At 59.0% G+C, this 20091-nt stretch overlaps 2 protein-coding genes and 1 non-coding gene across 3 annotated transcripts, besides 6 other annotated features; all 3 read left to right on the plus strand.

Moving 5' to 3' along the window:
* Positions 1-20091: part of a sequence feature (areas not merged during assembly with more than two copies in the genome that could not be assigned to a particular haplotype) that runs on past the window's edge.
* Tc00.1047053508607.10 (retrotransposon hot spot (RHS) protein, putative) lies at positions 450-995 on the plus strand (the record flags this gene model as incomplete). Its single annotated transcript, XM_809824.1, has 1 exon — positions 450-995. The coding sequence occupies one exon, from the start codon at positions 450-452 to the stop codon at positions 993-995; it is 546 nt and encodes a 181-aa protein (XP_814917.1).
* Positions 880-980: a microsatellite.
* Positions 1337-1514: a mobile genetic element.
* Positions 1337-5881: a mobile genetic element.
* Positions 1496-1516: a sequence feature (AT_rich).
* Positions 5610-5840: a mobile genetic element.
* On the plus strand, positions 6591-6661 carry Tc00.1047053508607.20. The gene has a single exon (XR_008255560.1). It is a non-coding gene; the product is annotated as a C/D small nucleolar RNA (snoRNA), TB8C3C3 (small nucleolar RNA).
* Positions 7256-17539, plus strand: Tc00.1047053508607.30 (dispersed gene family protein 1 (DGF-1), putative; the record flags this gene model as incomplete). Its single annotated transcript, XM_809825.1, has 1 exon — positions 7256-17539. One exon carries the CDS (start codon positions 7256-7258, stop codon positions 17537-17539), a length of 10284 nt encoding a protein of 3427 aa, XP_814918.1.

Below are 20091 nucleotides of genomic sequence, written 5' to 3' on the forward strand. Positions count from 1 at the left end.
GCCAGTGAGGATGCTTTGGATGGGATCAATTCCCCGGGACGGTGAAAAGCACTTTACGCATGGGGGAGTGAGACTGTGGGACTCTGGGGATCCGTCTCAAAAGCTCGTGAGGGTTGTCCGAGGAAGAGGAGAAGTCGGTGCTGAGGGATTTCTGAACGCACCGATATCTGTTTGCCTCGGGCGTTGAATATCGCACTATTTTGGGAAACGTAATGAGTGATGGGGATGTATATATTTTTCTGTTGCTAGTATTGGGGAAGAGGAATACTCTTTTGTCTGAATGTATGCGAAGGTTTGGCTTGCGCGCGTTTATGTTTGGGGGATTTTTTCGGTGCATTATTAGAGGACCTCAAGGAGCTGATGCCACCAACACGCCGTGGACGACAGTGCGCGGTGCTGGAGGCGAACCCTGAAGGGCACCGCGCCGAGTCTTATGTGGAGTGATTGCAATGGAATACCATACAAATACCAAAATAAAGTACGGGGTGCTGTGCATACCGGCGGGTGCAATCTTTCCGCTGGTGGACTGCTTTTTCTTTGTGGAGTTACCGCGGAAGACGCTGGTTGGGCTGCGGATGGCTACGGCGAGTGGGCGCCACACGACCGCCAGCACTGTGAGGCAGTTCACTGAGTGTCTGGCGGCTTATTTTAATGGTTGGGAGGAGTTATCCCAAGAATTCTCGTGGGAGATTATTTATGTGCAGCACGCAGACAGCATGCCGATGAACGACTGGCGGAGATGTGATGTCGACAATCCCAATAGTGTGAGCCGCGCTGAAAGCCGAGAGATTGCGGCGTTCTGGAGGAAGAGGTGCGCCAGTACCAAGTATCAATATCATCCAGAGACTTTAGAAGAGACGAAGCTCTCCGAAGTGTGCTATAATAATAATAATAATAATAATAATAATAATAATAATAATAATAATAATAATAATAATAATAATAATAATAATAATAATAATAATAATAATAATAATAATGGGAAAATAGATTAGGAAATTGCAAGTGAACGAGACAGCTTGATTTATGGTAAAAAATATTGTGGGATTTATGTATTTTTGGATGCTTGTGTCTGAGCATGCGGTGCGGGTGCACCAGCCCCATGCGGCAGCACCGTACACAAATGCCAAAATGTCCAACGCTATCGAAAATAACAGTGACAGAATAAATTAAGGAAAGGGAGTGGGGTTGTTTGGTTTCTGGTGAAAAACATTGGGTGGTTTTTATATGTTATGTTGATTTTGTGTGTGCATACGAGGCGTAATTGGAGAATTGCCCCGGTATGAGGGAATCATTGTGGCTGGCGGTGTTACGGTGTTACTACATTTCTTTTCGTAGGAGCTTCTGAAGAGAATGGTCGTGGGAGACCTGGCGAACTTAATTGATGTATATGTATCCTGGTAAAACTAATGCTCTTCTTTATGAGACTTTTCCCATCGTATGAATTTTGGGAGGCCACGACTTTGTAGGGGCAGGGAACCGATGGCGGCCGGACAATTTTTTATTTTTATTTTAAGCTTACTGACACAGCCAGCTTGGTTTAAGGAAACGGCATTGGTTCCTTACACTGTTTTTGAGTGGTGTGATATTGGCGCCCGTCTCTGGGACCTGGTACGCCAACGGGGCGAAGCCCAGGTGCAGATGACGTTTATTAATGGAACCGAGATGTCGGATGAGACGTTAACTGTGGCTCCCTTATCGACAGGCTTATGCCTGATTTTGGGAAACGTCACCAAGCCCTGGGAGGATTCGAGCCTTACAGGACATATTGCGAATCTACGGGCGTTTCAAGTACCAAATTTTGAGAATCAATTGATCTTGCCCATCATGGGCGCAGGCCGGGAGTTGGGGCGCGTGGCAAGGGCTCATCATTGCTGAAGGGGAGCGCTTGAGCACGAAAAGCGCCCACGCCACCGCAGACGTGCAGAATCGAAGCGCTCAGCCTCATTCGCGGGTGGAAGAGGCGCATAACAACCTATCGGTGCGCGAATCTGACATTGCGATCGCCGGCAGCCTTCTTGCAGAACGGAAATGCGCGCTCGCCGGCCGCGAACAGCAGTTGGAGGTGACCCGCACCCAACCACAGGAACGAGAGGCACGCGTTAGTGCTAGAGAGGCGCGGCGAGCCGCGTGGGAGGCGGAGACGGCGAGCCGGGAAGAAGTCTCCACCTCTCGGAGAGGTCCGACAGATGGACCTGTCGCGTGTCACAATAAGGCCGAATACGGCGTTACCAAAAAACCACGTTAAAAGCATCGCTTGATGGCCGTGGGCGCGTCGTCACGCACGGCCCAACGAACTCCGGCGCGAGAGAGACGGCAGGTTATTTCTCCAGACGTCTCAGGGCAATTTCGGGTGACCACATTTCTATCCCTCGATGCCTTTGCCCTCCAGCACTTCTTTTTGGACGATCATTCCGCTACAGGAAAAGAGGGACGAATGTTCCGCGCATTCGACTCCACCAATTGGCCCCGCGTGTATGGGATGAGGGCGTTTCCGGAGTCTTTTTGGACCTCCGGGGCGCATACAATTATTGGCGCCAGGCGGAGGACCAGGCCCAACTTGTCGTTGACAGTTTGTTTGCGTGGATGTGTGCGCTGGAAGCGGAGCGGGATTCCACCGATCGAATCATGAATTTTGGCAGGATCTTAGTGCAGGCATTCCGGATGCGGCTCATGATGGCGTCCGACCCCGGCATCCCGCTCTTCAACGTTCTCGCCCGTCCTTGCACCGCCGTTCATGAGGCTGACACCTTTGCGAGGGCAATCCAGATTCCCTTGGAACGACGAGGGACGCAAATATCTTTGCGTTGCCGGTTATTTCATGTTTATGGACACGACACATCTAAAAGCAACGTCTGAGACGCAACCAGAGGAAGTTACTCGCAGCGCGGACGGCCGTCAAGAAACGGCAGAGGGGCTGCTTGCTGCTTCTCATGAAAGCGGACGACGGCAGCTCCCTCCAGTCCACCACCTCCCGCTATTCCGTAAAGAAGTCGCACCGCGCCGCCGATGCTCCATCCGATGTTTCAAATTTCCCGACGAAATCGTCGAGAAGGGAAATGGAGCTTATCTGCCAACGACGCTCGGCTGTGGTACAACGAAACACCGATATCACCGCTTTGGGCCAGCCACACGAAGAGAGGGAACGAGGTTGCTCGAGAGATGTGGGCGCCGTCAACGTGGAAGCAGAGAATGTCTCTAGCTGGGCAATTCACAACCTTTTGCTGCACGCACGAACAGCCGATGAACGAGGAGAGCTGCGCGGCCTTTTTTGATGGCAGTCGAAGTGGCGCCATCGACCCGACTTCAGTACGCCAGGATGCTGCGGTCCATGTTGGAAATGGATCGAACCCCGCTGGATATGGTGATTCTGGGGTTACAAAAAGTTGCGGTGCGATCGGAGACGAGGCAGGCGCGCCCCCTGACAGAGGAAGAGATGAATCAAGTTATCCGCAGCCGGACCGAATGGAAGGAACGTGTTGTCGTACGACTTGCGTGGATAACAGCGAGTCGTTGGTTTGAGATTGCGGCCTTGACTCCCAACAATTTTAAACTGAAGGCGGACGGGGCCATAATTCTGGATTGGTCCGTGGCGCCGAAGACGGCGAGGGCGGATCCCCACCGCGCCTCGCGGTTCGTGAGAACACGAGGGCAGGACGCCTTCGACAATATAAAGCTATGCAGGACACTTCAAGAAAGCGAAAAGCTCACGAATATTACTAATGCCAAAGTCGAACGAGCCCTGGTTCCTTGGAATGCCACGGCGCATTCCACAAAAAAGGGTGTGTTGCGGCACGCTGCTCAAATCGTGGAGGCATACAATTTGGATCCACACGTGATCTCGCAGTTGGCGAAGCACGTCGACCCGTTCGAACTTCCCCAGAATACTGTTTGATATTTGTGGAGGTACACCACAATGCTGACCCAGGTGTCGTCGCTGCTCGCATTGATGTGAAGGGAGAAACGGCGGAAGGGCAGGAACCCGTGTCGAGAGCGGAGGAGCGTTTATTTTCTCATGAATTTTATCACAATCATGCCGCTACAATAACGAGACGCGCGACAAGGACGCGTCCGGCCACTCCACAAGATGAACGAACCATCCCGCTACAGCAGGTCAAGGTGCCCGCATTGAATCCAGAGTGGATCAAGGGCCGGTTGAACCCGTCTACCTTGGAGAGGCTCATGCAAGTTTGGAGACTCGTCGGGCGGTCCCCTTTACCTTTATCCTCCTCCAGCAAGGCGCGCGAAGGCTCACGGAGGATTTCAGCGGCTGGCGCGCGATTGCTGAAGGAAGCGGGAATTATCGAGGACGCTTTTTCTGCAAGAACAGGCGGATAGATAATACCCTTTTCGGTTGTGGAGGAGAAAACCACCGGTTTACGACGACGATGGATTGCGTGGCCACGCGACAGGAACAGAGACGACCCTTATGAGGCTAATGTTCCTCTTTTACACATTTCCCATTATTTGCCACCTGTGATGGCTGAGGCCGCGTTCTGCCTGGACTTAAAGGCGTCCTTTTTTTAAGTCTCTTTACCGCGGGAGACTCGGCATCTCTTTCGATGCCGCGTGGAGGACGGCACGCTGGTGGAGCTCACACGGCTCCCAGTGGGATACAAGGCCGTCCCAGAAATTCTCCAGATTATTATTACTTCAGCAATTGCGGGGTGACGACGGTGGTTCACTTCCTATGGGCTGCACCTCCATCGGTGTGCGTCGACGTATGGATCGATAATATACGCATTGCAGGGTCGAAAAGCGGTGCGACATTGTGGGAAGCCCAGGTGCTTCGTAATGCGGACAGTTGCCACGCATCGATGGGGGAGGATCACGAATCGGGCGCTACGCATTACACCTTTCTGGGGGTGCAGTTTGATCACACTCGCCAGGCGGTATCCCTGAGTGACAGGTTTGTCCGGTCTGTGCGCGCCATGCCGTCGCTTAATTCTTCAACCATCGCGGAAATGGAGATTACGGCGTCACGCCTTTTGTATGCGGCGGCCATTTTTTGCACGCGTTTATGTGCCGCTTCTTTTTCAGCAAGGCAGTGCGACGACGATTACCCGCACTTAACCGGGGAATTGTGCGGGAGACATCCCCGGCGAACCTTCGGCCGGCAGCGGTTGGCTCGGGCGAGCGATTGCGACACATCATCGAGAACAATCGCAAGCGAATCATCAAGCTCAGGGAGAAAGCATCGGCCGCCATCATCACGGACGCATCGCTCCATGGATGGGGAGCCGTTTTTATTCCAGATTCAAGCAATGTTAAAACCGCCGGAGAAAAATGGAGGAGGAGTTCTTTTCTTATCATGCAGGCCGAGGTGCGCGCGGTGCTCTTAGCCTTATCGGCCTTTCCCGCCATTTTGCCATCCGCCATGGACGTTTGGGTGGACAACACTTTGCTGCAAGGAGCGGCGAATAAGGGCAGCTCAAAATCACACGCCATGACGTGGGAGCTGCAACGGATATACGAGTTTGTTGACTCTCGCGGAATACATGCATCCTTCGCATACGTGCGGTATCCAGAAAACCCCGCAGACGGCATATCACGCGGTCGTGTTTTTGCACTTCAGGACCTTGTGAAGGGGTGGAACTTGTGGAGGGGATCGGCGGGGTCCTGCGGCTGGAGGACCAAAAAGACTGCCGCTTTGTAAGTAATAATATTTAAATCCTAACTGAGTACAAAAGGTCACTTTAGCGCTCAAAAGAATATGTATATAAAATTAGAAGAAAACATTGAGGCAATTAATGCCTCTGCATTAATCCCCTCTTTTTTTCCTATCTTGTTTGGTTTATATAGATAATTTTAGGATCCGGCCAGTGGCCCAGAAGATTATTCTGGCTTGTTATTTTACTGATTATTGGCAAAAACGGATGATTGAGCCACCGCGATTGACCGTGGGGGATGCGTAACAAGTGTGTGTTTCACGCCCTCCACTGCAGCGCCCTCTCCTGGGGCCGGGGCACTTCTTCACATCCCTACTTATTGGGCGGATGTGCTCGACGATGGTGGCTGGCGTGCGGCCATGGGAGTTATTTGAGAGTACTCAATGCAAAAGAAGAAACGACCACTGCACGGCTTTGCGTTTTTTGTGTGGGTTGCGGCGCCTCCACGTCCTATTGAAATGATGGAGTACTTATTGTATTTTCATTTTGCTTGCGCTGCGCAGCTTCCCTTTCTTGGTCACGGTGACTGCGTGCTCGTCGCACGTGCCGCATCGTCCGCTGTTGCTCTCTCGTTGTGTCGGTGGGGGAGTGGGCGAGCGACGGCTTTGGTGGAGTGGCGCCCCAGTTTGGGGAGGAAGGCACCAACCTCTGCTGAATGCGACAGTCTTTGCCGCAGGCGATCTGGAGGGATGACGTTGTTGCCACGACCAACTGAGATAGACGAGGACCGCACTGCGTCTTTTTCCGCTTTCTTCATCATTGCAGTTTTCTGTAGACACACGCACCGCACGGCAGCGACGCGACCACCATCCAGACGGCTGCGAGCCAATCGGACTTTGCAATTGGTTTGGGCTCTTGTTTTCTGTGACTGGATGCCGCCGTGCTTCTTCATCCCTTCTGTGTGCATTGCCGTCTGCGCGTATGGTGCCGCTGTGTGTTGTGCAATACCGACCCACGTGAGCGAAAAACGACACTCTGACAGCTGGCAACTGGCGAATCCTCCACCCCTATTCCGCGTCACCAATAACACCTTTTTTTACGCGCTCGATGGCTGTCGGTTGCGACGCCGCCATGTGAATCTGTCTCGGCTCTTGTGTGTCTTTCACTGCATCGGGACTGTTCTGTGATGTAGCCATTCGGCAACAGGAGCGGTGCCAATGGTCATGTGCCTCCTCTCCGGGATTGCGCCACTCTGCATGGTAGCTGTGTGGAGCTGCGTGGGCGGTGGGAGGGCGAGGGTGTCACTGGCGTGGTGGTGTCTGCGCTTCTTTTTGTCGGTGGCTGTGCTGCAGTACGGACTTTCCGTGGCCGGATGCTTCTGCGTGCCAATTTCTTTATTTGCTGTTGTTTCTGTCTTCTTTTTCCTTCGACTGTGCAGTTAGAGATACTTTTGCTTGACCAGCACAACTATCGTTTCAAGTGTTAGGGATTAATTGCAGTAGGATTAGCAGTGGGTTAACGATATATAGGAATTGTGTTACTGGATTCGCAATCTGCAGAAAAGGATTTGCTAAGCAGGAGTTACGGTCGACTGGGCGAGTGCGACACACCACGACAGCCTTGTTGGTACTTGTCTGGGTTGGTGGATGCGGTCTGCGGTGGGTGCGTGTCCGCGCAGCCGGCACCGTTTGCAGCGCAGTGCCATTGCGGCTGTGCGTGTGGCGCTGCTTGTGGCGTTGGTGCTGGCGGCAGCTGCTGCGTGGATGCCCGCGGTGCATGCGGTGGTGTTGCGACTGCGGGGCGGCACGGTGGACAGAGCCATCACGGTTGGCCGCGCCGTGGACACGGTGCTGATGGACGGCGTGTCCATCACGAACGGCGTGGCTGTGGTGTTCGACGTGCCGGCGATGCTCCCCGGTGCGCTGCGCATCGAACTGAGGAACTGCGTGTGCGACGGCGGTGCGCAGCTCTACGTGCGGGGCTACAGCGGTGAGCCGGCGAGTGACCGGAGCCTGGAGGTGAGCGTGAGCGGGCTGTCCGGCGGCTACTGCTCGCTTGTGTTTGTGCACAGCCTGCCGGCACACACGAACGTGACGGTCCGTGACTCGACGATTGTGACGGCGGGACCGATGCGCTACTCCCAGCTGAGCATGTTGACAGACGCTGTGGCGTCGCCGCTTGTGCTGCACTCGACGTCGCTGTTGCAGACGCAGCTGCGTGTGAGCAACACTTTGCTGAGGTCGTTGCACACGGGCGGGACGGCGGTGTACGTTGGCGGCGGCATGGACCTGCTGTCGAGCGCGGTGGTGTTTGACGGCGTGTTGCTGGAGGCGTCGGGCGGTCCGACCGCGTCCGCGATGCATGTGGCGTCCTCGTCGCGTCTCAGTCTGCGGAGCCACTCGGTGTTCTCCGTGACGAACGTGTCGGCTGTGAGCAGCGGCGGTGGCATTGTGCTTGGAGAGCGCCTCGCGGTGGTTGATTCGGTGCTGCGCTTCGTGGGCGTCGAGGGGTCTGTCGCGTCGTCGCTGGTGCGCTGCGACGGTGGGACGGTCGGTGGCGGCGGGTGGCTGGACCTGCACGACGTGTGGGCAGTGGGCGAGGCGTCGTCGGTGGCGTCGCTGTCGGGGGTGACGCTGAGCGGCGGCACCGTGTCGATTGCGCGCTGCACTGCCACCGGCGCTACGCTTGTCTCCGGGCCGACGATCACGAGCGGCGTCGTGTCGGTGCAGTGCAACCGTGCCGGTGGCCGTGTGTTGCGGAGCAGCGGCGACTACCGCTTGGCCGGTCTGCCCTCCGTGAGCGTGGTGCCGTGCGACGGCTGTGCGGCTGCGCTGGCGTGCTTTGATGCGCTGACGGCGTCGTTCTCCGACTGCGTGTGCAGCTGCCGTGCCGGCGGTGTGGGCGAGGCGTGTCTGCCGTTCGACGTTCCGCCTGCGAGGGCCGGCGGTGGTGGCGATACCGCGGAGGGCTGCGTGAGTGGCGTGACGCTGACGGAGTCGGTGACGGTTGGCGGCGGGCGTGCGACGGCGTGCTTCGACTCGGTGGTGTTCAGCGGACCGATCACTGTGGCGGTGGACCTGCGCTCGATGGACGCGTTCGCTGACGCGCTGGACGTGACGCTGCGCCACTGCGTGCTTGCGGGCGGCGCGCAGCTGCGGATTGGCGGCCTCAGCGAGAGCACGGCGCGCCTGATGCCCCACGCCCTCGTCAACATGACGAACGTGACGTCGCTGGAGGGCACGATCGTGCTGCATGGCGCGATGCCGCCGCACTCGAGTGTGCTGCTGGCGAACTCAACGCTGCGCGCGACGGTTGGCGGGTCGCAGTACATGCCGACGACACCTGGCTTTGAGGGATTTCGGTACGGCCCCGCGCTTGTCCTGGACGGCGTCCGGCTTCTGTCGACGCGGTTTGTCATGACGCGGTCGACGCTGTTGTGTGGCGGGGGTTCGTGCTCTGCGATTGTCGTGGAGCGCGGTCTCGGCGTGAAATTGTCCAGCGTCTTCTACATGGACAATTGCGCTGTCAGGTCGCAGACGCACGTGATGTACGCTTTTGGGTCGGACCTGCGTGTTGTCGGCGGCTCCGTGTTCTCCATACAGAACAGCTTGTGGAGTGCGCCGAGCATTAACATGTACGAAGGCGCGTGTGTGTTCAGGGATGTTGCGGTGGATGGCGGCAGCGTTCTGCAGATGGTGTCGAGCAATTTCCGTCTTGGCTTCGCCATGCTGATGGCAACAACGCTGACTGTGACTGACGGCAGCTGGCTGGTGCACCGCGACAACGAGTTCCGCACGGCCTACGTCGTGTACGTGACCAACTACTACGGCGTGGCGTTCCACGATCGGAGTGTGTGGTCGATACTACACAACAATTTCACTTACGGCTCGTACTCGTCTACCACTGCATACATGACAAGCAGGTGGTCACCACCATCCGACACGCGCCCGATCATCTACGGCATGTGCAACGAGGCAAGGGGCTCTCTTGTGACGGATTACGGAGAAGACCTCAATATTGGAGCACCCGTGACGGTATTGGACTGTGGCGCGTGCACTGTGGACGCCGTGTGCTTTGCAGCGAGGACGAGCAGCATCAGCGGCTGTGAGTGTGTGTGTGCTGCTGACGGCTACGGTGACACGTGTCTGCCAGCTGCGGTTCCGGACGGCCTTGGGCCGCTCCCGCTCCCCGACGCGAGGGACACGGAGGTCCGCTGCGTGCACGGTGGCAGCATCAGCTCCGTGGACGATCCTGATCCCGGTGTGCGTGGTCTGTGCTTTGTCAACGTGACTTTTACCGCCGCGATTGTGCTGGAACTGTCACATTTTGATGCGCCACAGCAGACACTCAACATCACGCTGCTGCAGTGCGTCCTCGTGGGCCTGTCGATCAAGGGGAATGGTGCGCGCGTGCACGTGAACGTGACATCCTCGATGCTGGATGCCGGTGATTTGGAGTTCAGGGGTGATTTTGGCGCGAGCTCCCAGATACTGGTGGCGGGCAGTGTGCTTTTTTCGACGTCGGTCTACGCCATTGCCTTTCTGGATTTTGTTTTGGGTGCGAACTCGTCGCTGCTGCTACTTTACAACAACGTCGAGGGGAATGATTACGTAGTCTGTTTCGCCGTTGCTGCTGTTGTTGATGGTGGCGGGATCATTCTCAAGGGAAATACGCTGAGGGCAACGGAGGTTAAAGGTATGGAATCATCTGTTTATGTTTACGCTGTTGAAGTGAAGAACGGCGGCCACTTTGACGTGGAGAATAACACGATGAGAGCCGTTAATGGCATTTATTTTTCTGATGAGAACACCGTAAGCTCCGCGGGGCTGCTGAGAGTGGCGGACTGCGACTTTGTTGGTAGCATGGAGCTTTTTGATTCCGCGCTGTTGTATGTGTCTGGCTCGGTGACACTCGAGGGAGGTGCGCAGTGGCGTGTGGAGGGCAACAGCGTGAGCGCAGCCTCAGTATTAAGTATGACGTACTCCCAGAGCAGGATTCAGCTGTCGGGCAGCGGCACCACCGTGGTGCTTGCACACAACCGTCAGTTGGACGATATTTATCCCTTTGCTGATCTTTCTCTGCCACAGACAATTGTTGAGTTACCCGCGAGGATTGTGGTTGGGTGCAACCTGCAGGGCGGTGAGGAGGCGTCGTACGACGATGTGTTTCCGGAGGGCGTGGTGGTGTTCAGGTGTGGCACATGCAACGACGACGCGGCGTGTTACATGCCCGGGACGGAGTCGGTGGACCGCAGCTCGTGCTCGTGCAGCTGCAAGGACGGATGGCATGGCGCGTCGTGTCTTCCCTTCGAGGTGCCCGACACGGTTGTGCCGCCCGTGGCGGAGAGAGCCGTCGACGGCGACACGAGCTGCGTGGTGAACCAGACGCTGAAGATCCTCACGCTGAACATGTGGAAGACTCACCACTGCTACGTGGGTGTAACATTCAGCGGCGTGGGTGCCGCGTTGACGTTCTTTCTCGACAGTATGCCGCTGCATCTCCCCATCAACATCACGATCACCGGGTGCACATTCCGTGACGGTGCCGCGCTGCAGTTTGTTGGTGGTGCTGCGGCGGCCGAGTCATCCGGCGTCCTGATCCGCGTGAGCCAGACGGTGATGCGGTCCTCTGTCGTTGTGTTTTCACTTGCCCTCCCGAAGCACTGCGACATCACCGTCACGGAGGTTGACGCGGTGCAGTCCTCTATTGTTTTCTGGCCTGACACCGTGAATAAAAGATTGAGCGTAGTGGCGCTGGACGACGTCGAGTTGACTGCGTCCTCGCTGTTGGTGAGCAACGTCAGGGCGCATGCATTGAGGTACGGCGGGTATGGTTTGTACTCGATCGGGAAGCTGATGCTCGTGGCTGGCAGCTCGCTGTACGTGCGGTACTGCAGCCTCGATGGATACACACACCTGTTCGACATAAATATCCTCATTGTCCGCGACCACTCTGTTTTTGTGCTGCTCAAAAATACGATGGCCTCCGGGAAAACCCTCCTGTATCAGTGTCTAGAATTCAGCGTGTCGGATCACAGCGTGTTGCGCGTGGTGGGGAACAGCGGTCCTGTGTCATACGCCATCTTTGCAGAAGACTCGTGGACCGTCCAGGAATCAAGCTGGCTTGATTTGCGCGAAAACGACGTGGGAGTGGGTGCGATGTTCCACGAATCCAAATCTACTTTTCTTATCATTGACGACAGCAGTGTGGTGACGCTGACGGGCTGCAAGATGGGCTCGACGGGGTTGTCGGTCTCGTTGCTATCGCAGGCTGACGCCGGCTACCGGTTCGTTGCTGGGTGTCTGACGGTCGCGGGACGTGTGGTGACGACGGCGGCAGAGCTGGCGCTCCACGGAATCACCAACGTGACGGCGGTTGCCGCGTGCGGTGAGTGCACGAAGTACGGCGACTGCTTTGCTCCGCTGACGACGGCGGTCATTGACTGCAAGTGCCAGTGCGCTGCTGGAGGGCACGGCGATGTGTGCGTCCCGGCGCCTGTGCCTGCTGGTCCGCCGCCACCGCCAGTGCCGCTCACGCCGCCACATCCGCCGGTTGGTGAGTGCATCAGCGACATGGTGTACCCCGAGGTTGCGCAGGCTGTGGGCAGCGGGCTGTCGTGGCTGTGCTACCGCAACGTGACGTTCAGCGGGGGCGGCATGAGCCTGACGGTGCTGATTGGGGCGATGGCGGGCGACGTGGCGAATGTCACGTTTGATGGATGCACGTGGAGGGACGGTGCCGTGCTGTTGCTGTTGGGCAACGTGCACGCCGCTGTGGGGTCGCTGAACATCGTCGTCACCGGCAACAGGTTTATTGACGCTCTTCTCATCCCGGAGGGTGTGTTTCCACAACACACGAACATCACGATCAGCGGGAACCGCTTCACGGTCACGAGGCTGATCCCTCGGTCGGGCTTGGACATTAGGAGGCCGTCGTGTGTTGCGATGAATGGACTGGCGATAAGCAACGACTCCGCGGTGGTGCTCAGTGGCAATGTGTTTCAGACCGTGACGGCATCGTCAGGCGTCATCCACGTTTTCAGATCTGCGCTGAGGGTGTCGTGGTACTCCGTGTTTGCGGTGGTGGGTAACACGTTTCATATGGCTGGCGTTAACGGTACGCTGATACATCTTGAGGGGTCTATGCATTCTTCGTCGCTGAGTGTATTGAACAACTCTGCCGTGGTGATTCGAGGCAACGTTGTGACGAGGCCGGTGCAGTGCGTCATTTTTTTTCGTTGGGCCTTAAGTGTGGAATCCCAATCATCGTTTTTGTTTCAGGGCAACGACATGCAGGGAAGCTCGGTTGTGTTTTATTCAAATTTTCTTTCCTGCATCTACTACAGCTCCTGGCTGCAGTTGAGCGGCAACCTCTGCCGTGAATCCCCATCGGAAGCTTTCCTCTTTCTGAACCCCGAGGTGAATCTCCGCGATTCCACGGTGTCTGTTTCCGGCAACCAGTTCATGTCCAGCACAGTCACGCCGACAGTACTGCGGATATCTGAAGTTTCTAGTGTTCTCACAAACGGAGCGATTGTGGCCGCGTGCAACACTGTGAACGGCGAGGAGGAAGCGAACTACGTTGTTCCGTCCGTGTACAACGCCACCATCCTGGACTGCAGCGACCCATGCGCCCTCGCGGCTTCGTGCTTCCCCGCGTACACGACGACGGTCTCGAGTGATGGCTGTGCCTGCACGTGCGCTGAGGGCGGCCACGGCGATGCGTGCCTGCCCGTTGCTGTTCCCGAGCCACCGAGCACCGACGGAGCCGACTTGTGCGTGCGGGACGTGCGTGTGGATGTGGAGGTGAACGCCGGTCTCGGGACGTCGGTGGCGTGCTACGTGGGTGTGACCTTTGCGGCGGACGTCGTGGTGGACGTGGAGTCGATGTCGGGGAGCGTGCGCAACGTGACGCTGTCGAACTGCACTTTTGTGAGCGGCGCGAGTCTGTACGTTGTTGGGTGGCTGTCCGACCCGCCTGCTGGCGAGCGCGCCGATGTGTTGATCAGCGGGCTTGAGTCGCGTTTCGGCGGCGGCGTGCTGGTGGCGAACCGATTTCCGCCGGGCTCGCGCGTCACTGTGGTGGACTCGGTGCTGATTGCAGAGAGGCGTGTTGCGTACCGCGGCGCCTACGGCCTTGGCGATGCCTCTGCGTGCCTCGTGGTGCACAACGTGAATCTGACTGGGAGCGTGCTGACCATTGCGCGCACGCATGTGGCGGCGGTGTTCCGTGACGCTGTTGGCGTGTTGGTTGTTGGGGGCGTGGCGCTGTCGTCGCGCGGTGCGCTCTACGTGGACGGGCTGTTGGTGCAGACGGCGCTGGGGCTGTGCGTGTCGGTGGAGGACGGTGTCGCGGCCAGCGGCGGCTCCGTGGTGGCGTTTGTTGACAGCGACTTCCTGCTGTGCAAGCGCGCGGTGTCTGTGCGTGGGGCTGTGAGCGTGTCGGGCTCCGCCGTGGCGCTTGTGCGGAGCGACTTTTCGTTGACGGAGGACTACGCGGTGGCGTTTTATTCGACGGTGAGGCTGGCTGGCGGGTCGATGCTGCTGGCGAAGGGCAACGTGCACGACGGCGTCTCGAGGGAGATGCTCTACGCCGCTGGCGCCGTGACCGCTGCTGGGAGCACGCTGAGCTTTGTGCGCAACCGAGCGCTGCTGCCGCGGATGCTGTCGCTGAGCCTGTCGCTCTCGGCTGGGGCGCATTTGAGGGTGGCGTGCAACGACGCTGGTGGCCGTGTTCTGTCGACGGCGGAGGAGTACGCAGCGGCTGGCTTTGGCGACGCTGGGAGCATCGACGTTGCTGGGTGCGACGCCTGCGACAGGGACACGCACTGCTACGCGCCCGGGACGGCGTCGGCGAGCATGAAGAACGGTGTGTGCGTGTGCGCGTGCGGCAGCGGCGGGTACGGCGAGGCGTGCGTGCCTGTGGGAGCTCCCGCGCTGCCGCCCGCTGCGGGCACTGCGTCGAGTGTGTTTTTCCGCGAGGGCGTGACGGTGCAGTCGGTGTTCGTCGTGCCTGCCGGCGCGAGCGAGGTGACGCTGCGCCACGTTGTGCTGGACGGCGTGAGTCCGGTGCTGTACGTGCCGTGGATGGCGCGGGACGGCGTGCGGATCGTTGTGCAGAACGTTTCGCTGCGTAACGGCGCTGTGCTGTACGTGATGGGCGGTGGAGCGTTGCGCGGTGCGGATGCTGCGGGGAGCGACGGGAGCGGGCCGGTGGAGCTGTCGGTGTGCGATGTGGAGGCGCTGAACGGTGCACTTGTTCTGACCGGGACGTTCCCTGCGGGGTCTGTGCTGACGGTGACGGACACCCTGCTGGTTGCCGCGAGGCCGACGCCGCTTGTGTATCTTCTTGGCTCGCAGTCCTCGCCTTACGCACCGGTGCTTGTGTTGTCTGGCCTGCGTCTCGTGCGGTCCGTGCTGGTTGTGTCCGGCGTGGCCCTCGTGACCGTGATGACTGGTGGGCGGACGGTGGTGGTGGACGGCGCCGTGCTGGAGCTTGTCGGTGGCGGTGTTGCGCTGGACGCGGCTGTGTTCGGTGGCGAATATGCGTTGTACGCGAGTGCGCGCGTGGTGGCGTCGTGGGGCGCTGTGCTGCGCGTGTCGGGGAGCCAGGTGTACGCCGCGCATGGGTTGGTGTTCGACAGCGGGGTGGTGGCCAACGCGTCCGCCGTCGTGGTGAACGACAACGCCGGTGCGGTGACCGATGGCGCGCTGCTGGAGCTGCGGGGGTCGGCGTCGTTTGCGTCCGGGTCGTGGCTGTCGGTGCGCGGCAACAGCATCAGCGGCAGGCTCCTGTCTGTGCCGCCGTACCCGCGCAGTGCGGAGCTTGTGCAGAGCACACTGACGCTCTACGGGAACGCCGGCAGCGGGCTCGTCGCGATGGACGGCACCGTTGCGCTTGGGGGAGCCGGCCGGAAGTTTGTCGTGGGGTGCCTGACGCTCAACGGGCAGGCGCTGCAGCCGATGGACTACAGGTCCGCCGGCATCATCGGGGAATTCCGTCCCGTGGCGTGTGGCGTGTGCGACGCCGACGTGCACTGCTTTGCTGCTGCGACGAGGGCGATGTCGGGGTCGTGCGGCTGCCGCTGTGCTGAGGGCGGGTACGGGCGCGACTGCCTGCCGGTGTACCTGCCGCACGTGGACGGGTGCAACCGCACGCCCGCCATGCCGCCGCTGAGCCGCACGGCGACGCTGACGGAGACGCGCAGCCCGACACCAAGTTCGACGCCGAGCATGAGCACGACGCAGTACGGGCCGACGGAGACCCTGCAGGTGACGGAGACGCTGCAGGTGACGGAGGCGGTGGCGCTGTCGCCCACGCGGACCCCGACGGCATCGGTGAGCAGCACGCTGTGGTGGAGCGACGTGGCGTGCCCGACACTCGCCGTGACGACGACGGCGGCTGGTGGGAGCCTGACGCAGAACGACATCCGCGGCGGTGGGAGCGCCGTCCCGACGCGGCTTATGGTGGCGCTGCCGCCGCCGTTTCGGTGGGCACGCGACCCGCAGCTCGGAACGCACCTGAGCTTCGTGCCGGTGTCGACGGCGCAGCCGCGCGGGATCGGTGGTCCGTGGGGAGCGATGCTGAGCAACGCGACGTGGGTGCGCAACGCGACGAATCCGTCCACCGTCCTGGAGCTGGCTGTGCCCGTGCACCGCGGTTACTTCATTGCTGCCGACGAGACGATAGTCATTCGCTGCGACGCTGCGGCAGTGTTCGGCGGCTGCAAGGGTGTGCTGCTTGGGTCCTTCACGATCAGTTCGAACACGCTGCCCGCCGCCTCCAGCGCTCTCTCGGCGATCACCGGCGTTGTTGCGGGTGCGGCGGCTGTTGCCGTGGTGGTGACCGGCGGACTGGGCTCCATTCTGGAGATGCAGGCGCTCGGCGTGTTTGCGAGGATGTCATGCACCTCGGCGCAGGAGCGTGCGAGCACCGTTGCGCTGCCGTACTTCCTGTCGGTGTTCGCTGCCCGTGACCCGCTGTGGATGGTGGTGGGCAACGCGCTGCTCGCCGCTGTGTTCGGGTGCGTGCACTGCGGTGTGACGGCGGCCTTTCAGCGGTGGCGTGGCGTGGACGCGGCGAGTGCGTGGGCTGCGATGCGCTTCCCGAGTCTGACGTACGTTGTGGCACACGCGATGCACCTCGGCATTTTCTTTGGCTCCGTTCTTGCACTGGCGATGCCCGGCGCCCGCGTGCAGCACTACGTGATTGGAGTTGTTGGCGTGCTGTACGGTGTGGCGTTTCCTGCTGGCGTGTGCTACTTGATTGCCCGCCACACGGGCGCGAGCTTCACGAAGTACTGGCAGTTTTCGAGGAATCCGCTGCACGAGCGCCTGCTGTACCCCGTCGGGTATTGGCACCCCGCAGCGCAGCAGCGGATGTACGGCAGCATGCTGACGAACATGAGGGGCAGCCGCGTGTACTGGTGCGTGTTCCAGCTGTCGGTGCTGTGTGTGGTGTGCCTGATTGCGGCTGCGCACCCGCCCGTGGGAGGCTGCCACGTCCAGTACTTCTGCATGGCGGCTGTGCTGCTTGCGGGTGCGGGCGTGGTTGCCTTCACGAACATGATGCGCTCGGCCTTCCTGACGGTGATGCACACTGCGAGCTTTGTGCTCCTTGCGGCGCTGTGCCTGGTGAGCGCGGCCAACCACTTTGCGCCGAGCGACGGCGGTGCGAGGGCGTACGCGGCTATCGTGCTGCTGCTGACGGCTGTGCTGCTTGCGGTCGCTGTGTACAGCGTCGTTGTGTGGTACGCGGAGGACCACCACTGGCAGGAGCTGCGCGAGCCGCGGCGTGGCGGGCTGGAGGCGCTGCTGCGCAATGACGAGGAGAGCGACGAAGAAACGCAGAAGCTCCACGAAATGACGTTATCGTCTTACGCCTCAGGCGCCACCGCTGCGTCGTCGTACCGACCACCCGCGCCGCCGTAGCAGCCCATGGCTGGTGACACCCGCTCAGACGCGCTGAGTCTGCTCGACCGTTCATCCAGTGCGAGCCGTATGATCGATTACGCCGCCATGTGACGTGTAACACGCGGAATTAGTAAATATGTGTTGCTTGGGGGGCCACGGCTGTGCTGCGCACCACGGCCACTCATTGCTCACAGCACCGACAGTATTGTTGATCGCTGTTTTTGCGACACGATTCTTTTTTGCGCGGGTACTTTCAAGGGTTTTCTCCTGTTTTGCGATGACTGTGTGGAAGGGGATTCGCTTGTCTCCCTTGTCACTCCTGATGTCGTGTTGTACCGGACTGTATTTTCATGGAGTTGTGTGCGAGGAGCTTAACGCTCGTTTTGTGCAATGGAAGAGGGATCCAACGAGCCGCCTATTGTTAGTGGTGAATTGCAGCTCGACCTTACCGTGGATTTACATGCGGGGAGCAATACAGTTTGCAGGAGCAAGGCGGTGGCGGAGCAGTAGCATGGACCCGTGCTTCCAGGAACGCCTTTGAGTGGGTTGTGTATTGAGGCGCGACCCCTTTCTCTGATTTAGGCCTGCCCTGCTTTGTCGAGTGCACAGGGTGATCGATGTCTCTTTATCGGTGGAGGTGACGGACAGAGTCATCGCAGTCACTTTCCACACTTATCCTTTAGCGCACCACCGCCATGGCTGGATTCCTCAGGTGTGCACGTGGAACGTGGGAGCCTTGTATGACGCGGCGTTGGGATTCGTTGCCCGCCACGGCCCGCACGTTTTGTGTGTGCAGGAGGTGTGACGGCTGCTTCCGGCAATTTGCACGTTCCTTCACGGCGCGGCTCTTGATTTATTTGGCAAACCCCATTTCACAGGCAAGGGATATCGTCGCGTATTGGCCACGCTGGTACGAGGAAGCCTACACGAGCACGTTGGTCATTTTAAGAACTTCCATCCGGCCGTGCGAAATTCATGCACCACAGCAGATACAGAGCGGTGTGGTGTTGGCACAGAGAGTACGATATACACCGAGACTTCTTCCACGGCTGCGTGCGTGTATGCACCTTTTTGCTGAACCGTGGAAGCACGCGAGCACATGTCGACGGTTCTGGATCACCTGGTGACTCGCATTGTGGACGTGTCCAGGAACGGAGCTTGTGATGCATAAGCCAAGAAGGCATTCGACCACTCACAGCTCACTGACACATGGAGCACCGGCATGGTCGCATTGGCCGAGAGTATTATCCGTGCCCGACAGCTCAAGCCCGAACCTCGCCGCACCACCGTGACAGGCGACTGGGAAGCCACGCACACGGACTCCACCTCACTAATGGGAAGAGGCCGCACTGGTCCGCTTCCGCAGCGGGGTTTCGCACAAATACGGATGGCTGCTGCGGCCACTGCAACTCGCCATCCCGAGCACATGCCGTCGCTGCGTCCCGGATGCCCCACCGTAGGCACGCAAAGAACTTCGCACGGAAACTTCTTAGCCTCCCGGTGGACCCTACCCCGCCACGAACCAACGCCCCAGCATACCGCCCGGTGTGCGGCAAGCACTGCAGCTGCCGCGTGAGTGTCGTGATGCACGGGTTCAACTCCCGTGGCGTTGCGCGCTCCCTGGCGCTGTGGAAAGTCAATTTCCCCAGTGAGCCGGAATAGCCACCCACCAGTTTATCGAGGACGAGAGCGAGCGATGGCACACCGATCGCACCTCCCCCACAGACAGCACCGTCCAGGCCGAGGCCACTCCCATGCAGTCTCTGCACGGCGTCGTACGACCAACGTGACGGGCTCATTTTTTATCTCCGGCACTTTTAGAGTTAATGCTGCCTCCTGAAAAGTAGGAAGCGTCTCCTGGAAAACGACGATTGGACTGCATCCCCCTGTTCGAATGCGCTTACAGTGAATTGAAGGTTCAAACGAAGGCGAGGCTAATGCCCCATTTACGCGCACACGAACGCTCTGTTCCAGAGCCACAGCCGGCACAAGGACCCCGACTGTAAGGAAGTCACGACGCCAAAAATAGAGATTGGACACCCGTGCGCGCCGGAAGGGTTGAGCCACAAGAGGAAGAATAGCAAACCCACACAGAGACTCCGTCCCCGAAGGAGTCTTTGGCCTCCGCGAGGAAGGAAAATGCCAGCAGGGAAGAGTGTACTGTTTGCCTAACGTGGCACGCAACCGTCCAATCATTAACGTCACACTGTTGCCGAGTCCATGACGGCAGAGGGTCAGGCCGCCGAGGAGGCGCACGTCGCCCGGCGACGACAGCTCTATGGGATCACCACCGGCTGGATTTCACCGTCCAACACGCGGTTTTCAGTGCCACAACAATGATGGACGGACTCGCCACCGCACGGCATGCCACTGGTAGCGACCGAACATTGTGGAACCCAGCCGACGTGGGCAGCGCGAAGAGACAAGCATGCACCTACTCCGTTGCTCGGCTTTTCCGGCAATTAGAAAAAACAACAACCATGGTGTGGACGCAGGGGGAGTGGGGAGTATGTGCCTCACGAAAAGGCTGACATAGTTTCTTCTTTTCAAGGTGGAAAGGCTCTGCCCCC

This window comes from Trypanosoma cruzi, genomic scaffold, assembly GCF_000209065.1.
Source record: "Trypanosoma cruzi strain CL Brener 1047053516957 genomic scaffold, whole genome shotgun sequence".
Classification (NCBI taxonomy): Eukaryota; Euglenozoa; class Kinetoplastea; order Trypanosomatida; family Trypanosomatidae; genus Trypanosoma; species Trypanosoma cruzi.